General features: G+C 42.9%; 1 protein-coding gene across 1 annotated transcript; it reads right to left on the reverse strand.

The window, feature by feature from the left end:
- Window positions 1–414: 414 nt before the first annotated feature.
- Window positions 415–6,550, reverse strand: TRIML1 (tripartite motif family like 1). Its single transcript, XM_049865511.1, has 6 exons — window positions 6,143–6,550; window positions 5,814–5,909; window positions 4,421–4,651; window positions 3,155–3,177; window positions 2,877–2,974; window positions 415–965 (listed from the first exon to the last, which is right to left on the reverse strand). The coding sequence occupies exons 1-6, from the start codon at window positions 6,548–6,550 to the stop codon at window positions 415–417; spliced, it is 1,407 nt and encodes a 468-aa protein (XP_049721468.1).
- Window positions 6,551–7,058: the final 508 nt, after the last annotated feature.

A 7,058-nucleotide genomic window follows, 5' to 3' on the forward strand; every position in this document is an offset into this window, starting at 1 on the left:
ACCTCAGCCTGCAGCGCTCCGCCCATACAATAAAGGCACATTCTTTTTTACAGCACAGCTTTTTTTAGAACCAAATAAACACACTTGGAAAAATGACATATATTTATAAAAGTGGGCTAAGACAGTGGGACTCAGGTTAATGGGGGAGAGTTCTGTTTCTTTTCAGTGACTAGCACATATATAGGGTAGCATGGGTAATGGACTGGGTTAAAGGCACAGGGTATGATCAGCTTCCTCCTCATTGGTGTTGTCTGTCTCATTTGGCTATCCATTGTGGGCTCAAGTTAATGGAAACTCCTTGGGGGTGCGGGGAGGCTTTTCTTTTGGTTCATCTGATGTTAATAGTGTCAACATATTAATCATTTTAATGAATAGTCATCTGTTGGTAATAGAGAAGGCTCGGGAGCACCTCTGTCAGGCATGGCGGTTCAGTGTGCAGATGGTAAGAGGGGCAGTGTTTGTGCCTTCGTTTGGGAGGCAAGGGGAAAAAATAGGTCTGAGAGCTCCTTGGAAAGAGGCTGGAGGGAAACTATAGATAAGGGACTCATCCATCACATTGTAGAACGCTATATGTCCAGATTCATAGTCCAAGAAAACACCAACCTTTTGCACAGGCTCTCTGACGTGTTGACCTTTTAGAGGTGAAGAGACCCAAAGACTATACTCGTCTCCAATCTTTAAACCAATGAGCGAGAAAAGGTCACCAGGGGGCTTTGGAAGGTTCCCCTTTCTGCTCACTGAGTCCTTGCAGATACCCACTTCCCACTCTGTCTTGTTCCCTACTTCCACCTCCCAGTAGTGTCTCCCACAGGTGAAGATCTGGGCACCCAACACAGTTGCAGACTGGTCAAATCTTTCTGGGTTGTCAGGTAACTGCTGTCTGAGTCCCCCATGTTTCACACTTTTCAGATCGTTAGACAGGATGAGGTAGGCGTTGGCAGTGAGTGGATCCAGGGTGATGTCCGCTGCAAGAGGAGAAAAGAATGAATCCTCCTTTGGAATTCTTGAAAAAAATGCACGTATGTGCAATTTAAATTAAATTCTCAGGGTTTAGTCCTTTTTTTTTTTTGGCAAAGAATACTAAATACACCATGGACTGCCAAAAGAATGAACAAATCTGTCTTGGAAGAAGTACAACCAATCTTCCTTAGTAGCAAGGATGGCGAGACTATGTCTCACATACTTTGGACATGTTATCAGGAGGGATTCAGTCCCTGGAGAAGGACATCATGCTTGGTAAAGTGCAGGGTCAGAGAAAAAGAGAAAGACCCTCAATGAGATGGATTGACACAGTGGCTGCAACAATGGGCTCAAGCATAACAATGATTTTAAGGATGGCACAGGACCAGGCAGGGTTTTGTTCTGTTGTGCATAGGGTCACTATGAGTCTGATTCGACTCTACGGACCTAACAATAACAACATGGTGGGTTTTGTTGTTTTGTTTATTATGGAATCTCTAAGCCCTTCTTTCATTGTTTCAAAAAACACAAACAAACCACCTCTCAAAGGAAACAGAAGAGAGCCACGTGGGGAATGGTGTTCGGTCTGCCTGACAGAAATTTCTGGAAGTAGAGGAAGCCGTTTTGTTTAGAAGACAGTTTTAGAACTTTGAGCTCTTTATCCACACAGGGCATACCCATTTGTATTATTTGTAATCCCTACAAGGTTGGTCCTGGTTCTACAGTTTGGGTGGGAGAGAAATATAGACAGTTCCCATTTACTAAACTACTGTGTGCCAAGCATTTTCTGTACATCATCTAATCATTACAAGAGTTATTAATGTTTTATTTTTCATTTTTATAGATGAGAAAACTGAGGTTCACAAATGTTAGTAAACTTGACCAAGGTTACAAAGTTACTGCATCTTTGAATAGCAATTCCTAATCAGCAGTTTTTATTATGCCCTGATTAAAGGCAACTTCCTGTGCGTTAACACCCCCCTAGCGCCCCCCTAGTGGCCACGTGATGAAGCACACTGTGAAAGGCTGAGGGCCTCCTTTCCCACCTCCTGAGAGGAAGTCACATTAAGAGGCCTCCAACTTTCACTGACTCTTAAGGCAAAAAATCTAGCCCCCCCCATCATAGAATTCCATATTTTTATTTACAGGCCAAATCAAAATGGTCACTATCTATGTGATTATTCAATGTCTGTCTTCTGAATTTCACTAAAAATTCTACCAAGGCAAAGGCAGTGCTGTCTTATTGATCACTGTGAGTAAGCCCAGAGCCTAATTCCACGGCATCAGGCACAGTGTAGGCACCTGACGTAGTATCCGCTGAGTCCAAAGCCCATGAAGCCTTCTTCAGAAGGTCTGATTGTCAACGAGGTAAAAGTTGAGAACCAGTGCTGATCTCTCTTGGCCTTAGCATTCTAAAAGGATAGTTCTTTGAAAGTTTGCTCTCTGGGATTTAAAAGTTCAAGTCAGCTTTTATTCTAACAAGACAGAGCTAGAAATGCAGAAACCCCTGCAGTTGTACATGTGTGTGAGTGTGTGAATATGAGTGTGTGTGTGTGTGAGTATGAGTGTGTGTGTGTGAGTGTGAATATGTGTGAGTGTGTTTGTGAGTATGAGTGTGTGTGTGCAGGAGGATAAAAACAAAGAAGGACCAGGATTCCACAGACAGAAAACCGAAGTCTGATGAAAACATCAATCAAGTCTCACTGCTTCGGTTTGCTCCAGCACAAAGATGCTCTGTGGCCCCAGGCTTCCCAGTGTTTAGTGCTGGCCTGGGGCGTGTTAGATGAGAGTCTGGCACCCAGATGGCCACTGTGTGATGCTAGAAGAAGATGCCTAAAGCTCACTTTGCATCCCTTGACATATACTGAAGTTAACTCTGAAACTACCCGGAGGTTTGACAACCCAGGCTGACTTACTGCTAAATTTTCTTAGCATCTCCCTCATTCCTGTGATGCGGCAGAGACTCAGTTCTGTGGTGGTGGCCTCGGGGCACTGGTGCAAGAGTTGGTCACTCCTGCAAGAAGGCAGAGACAGTCACACTCTCTCTTCCACACTGACTGCACAACCCGCTCCAACTTGAGAGTCAGTTTCATCTCGCCCCAACAACACAGACACTCCCGTCTCTGCTCCAATAACCTATTTCATCAGCACCAAATCCCTGTATCTCAGAGAAGAACACAAAACAGAAACCTACCTTTCCAGGGCTTCTCTCACTTCCTAAGGATATAAAAGAAAGAAAATTAGTATTTGCAGACTTTGATCACCAGCAAGGACTGAATCCATTTTGGGTACGGTCCTTTCTAGAATTCACAGAATCCACTCCCCATGACCCTAGAACACCTTGAATGGGACAACAAACGGCAGAAAAAATCCATTTCTTCCAGGGGTGGTTCCTGGTGATCAAGAGGTATTTTTCACAATGACTAGAGACTACTTTGTTCTTTTTTCACATGTCTTCATAGAACCTGTTGTTGACAAAAGAGCCAAATTGTCAGTCTCATTATGCAATGTCTCAAAAACCAGAGATAAGCAAAGGAAAATGGCCCAGTGAGAGCTGAGACTAACCCTGTGTAAGGATGGAGGGCTTGGTTACAAAAAAAAAAAAACAAACCTGTTGTCCTTGAGTTTTTTCTGACTCATAGCGACCCTATGGGGAAGAGTAGAATTGCCCCGTAGGGTTTCCAAGGAACGGCTGGTGGATTCAAACTCCTGACCTTTACAGATAGCAGCCATAGCTCTTAACCACTGTGCTAAAAAATTAAATAGTAGAATTCTGTGGAACCAGTCCAGGAAACAGACCTGCAGCTGGAGTTGACTCACTGATTTACATTTAAGAAGGTCCTGGAGAATACAGTAGCACCCCGGAGGCAGTATAGTGAAGACGGTAAGAAATATGGACTCAGTATACAGAGTACATGGGTTTACTACCTATCAGTGATTTGACAGACAAACCACCTAACTGCCAAAGACTTCAGTTATTAAGTATGTACCAGGATTTAAGATTAAGTCAGCTTTTATCGTAACCAGCAGAGCTAGAAGTGCAGAAACCCCTGCAAGAAATGTTTGCCAGTTTATAGAGGACATTCATCCATAAATGTCATAATAGTACTTATCTTCATCATGTCGTTGTGAAAATTAAATATAATGCACCCAGCACATAGTAAATACTCATTAATAAATTTAGTAAAATGTTTGACAAAGCTAAGTTTGCAGAGAGGCAAACACAAAAGAAATTGGGGCCATGACCAGGGTTGGTTGGGCTACATGTTCCTCTGTTTTTCCCTCCTCCTCCTCAAGAGATAATTTAGAGTGTCAATTCTTTAGGACAACTGCCTTTGAGGCAGAACTCATATTTGAAGTTGAATAAGGAGAAATGTACTTCCTACAGCTCAAAATACTATGAAGTTTTACATTTTTTTCCTACTATTTTCCCCGACACTCTCAGGAACTTTAGTCTCACCTCAAATGATTCCGTACTTGAATTCTGACATGTGGACTCTATCTGTTGGATCATTTTGCTCAGGCTTCTGATTTGTTGGGTCAGGTGGATCTCACTGTTCTTCAGTTTCTTCAAGTTCTCTCGTTCTTCTTTTTCTAGTAGCTGGAGTTGCAGCTGCTCCTCCTCCTTCAGGAACTGATGCATCTTCATGTATTCTGACACAACCACCTGTCTGCAGCTCTTTGTCTCCTCCTGTTGGCACGTGCACATGCACGTGCGCACACACACACAGGAGGTAATTCAGTTAGTAACAGAAACAGTCCTATGCATAAATTTTTATCCCTTTCAAATTCCTAGGGTTCATCAGAGACATTTCTTGAAATGTGACACATTTTATATAGTCGATTCCCACTCATAGCAACCCTATAGGACAGAGTAGAACTGCCCCATAGGGTTTCCAAGAAATGGCTGGTGGATCCACACAGCCAACCTTTTGGTGAGCAGCCAAGCTCTTAACCACTGCGCCACCAGGGCCCCTACTGTTGATTAGGTGGGTGGATATTTTGATATTTTAGAATGTGTGTGCTATAAAAACAGTAGTAAAAAAAAAAACCCAAATTTTCTATTCCTAGGAAGCTGTTATTCTTGTGGGAGAGATCAAAAATAAACAAATACAACAGGTGATCAGTGCTCTGATAAGAAATAAAGCAAGGTAAGGAGAAAAAGAATATGTAAGTGTTAATATACTCAACTTTTTTTTCTTTCAATGAAACAACATTAGATTGCATGCTGCCAGTAGAAATATGCATCACAAATACTCCCATTTAAGAATGCAGAGTCTACTGGGAAAATCAGGTCCGCATACATGTAGTTTTTTAAAATATCTAATTAAAAACATTTAGTTCTTTGCTTTGGTGGCTAGGCAACCCATATCCAAATCTGTGACCAGCCTCTAGCATTTGTTCGCGTGCACTAACACAAACTACTAACACCAAACCAAACCCATGGCTGTCGAGTCAATTCCAACATATATTTTCATCTGTTTCATTAATTTTTGTTTTATTGTACTTTTTCCCCCCAAAGTATTTGAGGTCTTCCTTTTTTATTGATGTTCGTCCTATAAGTCTCTAACTCATATTTTAAAGAGTTATAATCAGAGTCATAATATAGATAGCAGAGAGTTGTATGTGTGCACAGAGAAGGAAAAAGATAAGTCTGCCTGGGGTGGGGGAAATAGTTTGAGATGAACCCTTAGATTTCCAAATGGACAAGGGAAGGATCACAGCCCAGAGCAAGGATACTGTACAATTTAAGGCTGGGACTGGAGAAAAAAAAAATCTGATATTTCATAAAGCACCTCTTTAGTCCCCCTTATAGAATCATACACCAGATCCAAAGTTAGACAGATACTGACCTTACACAATATCGTTCTCTCCTTCTCGTGGGTTAAGATAGCCTGAGCTTCCTTTTTCCTCTTACGCAATGTATTTAGGACCTCCTGGAGTTTCTCCTGCAATAGAAACAAACTTTCTGTGGCAAGTGAGCAGAGCACCAGTTTAAGAAGGGGCCTTGAAGACCAATAACAAGATGACTGGGACCATGCAAGTGTGTGGTCTGGTGCCTGGAGATCAGCACCCATGAGTGTCACCAAGAGAGAATAGTATGGGAGTTATCAGAGACCATTCCCATAAGTGAGGGAATCTGATTTCTCTCCCGGGTTGTATATTGAGCAGCTAGTCTTACTTTGTGGTATTCCTCAGCCTCATTGGAGAGATACCCTCTGTTTAGTCCGTGACTTTGGCTTGAGAAGGAGTTTACACTCTGCTCATCATCAGATAACACTTTAGTGGCTGCCAGCATTCTCCCATAGCTGCCTTGCTCGTCCTCACTCTGCAGCACCTGGGACCTGAGCTGCTTGCCAATGCCAGCCAGCCTCCCCAAACGCTCATTGGGCTGGAAATGTGGGATCGCCAAGGTCCTCCAGCACTCAGGACAGGATAGGGGCGTGTTATGTTCCTCCCAGCTCCTGAGAAGACACACCAAACAAAAGCTATGTCCACACTCAGTGGTCACGGGGCTGGTGAAATAGTCCAAGCAGATGAAACAGGTCAGTTCTTCTCTGAGGTTTTCCATCAAATCTGCTGTAGACATTTTGTCGAGGAGGGACATCAGGGCAAGGTTATACCTCTATTCTGGGATTACAGAAGTCCTCTCTCAGCTTCTACTGTTTTGAGTAATGAGTAGATGATCAATTGCTATGATGTTATTACAAGAAACCCTTATTCTCCTCTGTGCCTGAGTTCACCAATTAACATATACTCCCCAACACAAAGCCAATTATGACTCAACATAGAACTCCTGTACAATGGGTTCATCATCAACCCCAAACTTTTACTGAATTTCTCTCTGTGCAGGCCATGTACTGGACACTGAAGATACTTGATCCTAACAGACGTACCATTTTGAAAAAAACCCACTGCCGTCGAGTCGATTCCAACTCATAGCGACCCTATAGGACAGGGTAGAACTGCCCCATAGAGTTTCCAAGGAGTGCCTGGCGGATTAGAACTGCCGACCCCTTGGTTAGCAGCCATAGCACTTAACCGCTACGCCACCAGGGTTTCCTACCATTTTGAGAGGTGTTTATTTATATAAACTG

Source organism: Elephas maximus, chromosome 22 (genome assembly GCF_024166365.1).
Source record: "Elephas maximus indicus isolate mEleMax1 chromosome 22, mEleMax1 primary haplotype, whole genome shotgun sequence".
NCBI lineage: Eukaryota > Metazoa > Chordata > Mammalia > Proboscidea > Elephantidae > Elephas > Elephas maximus.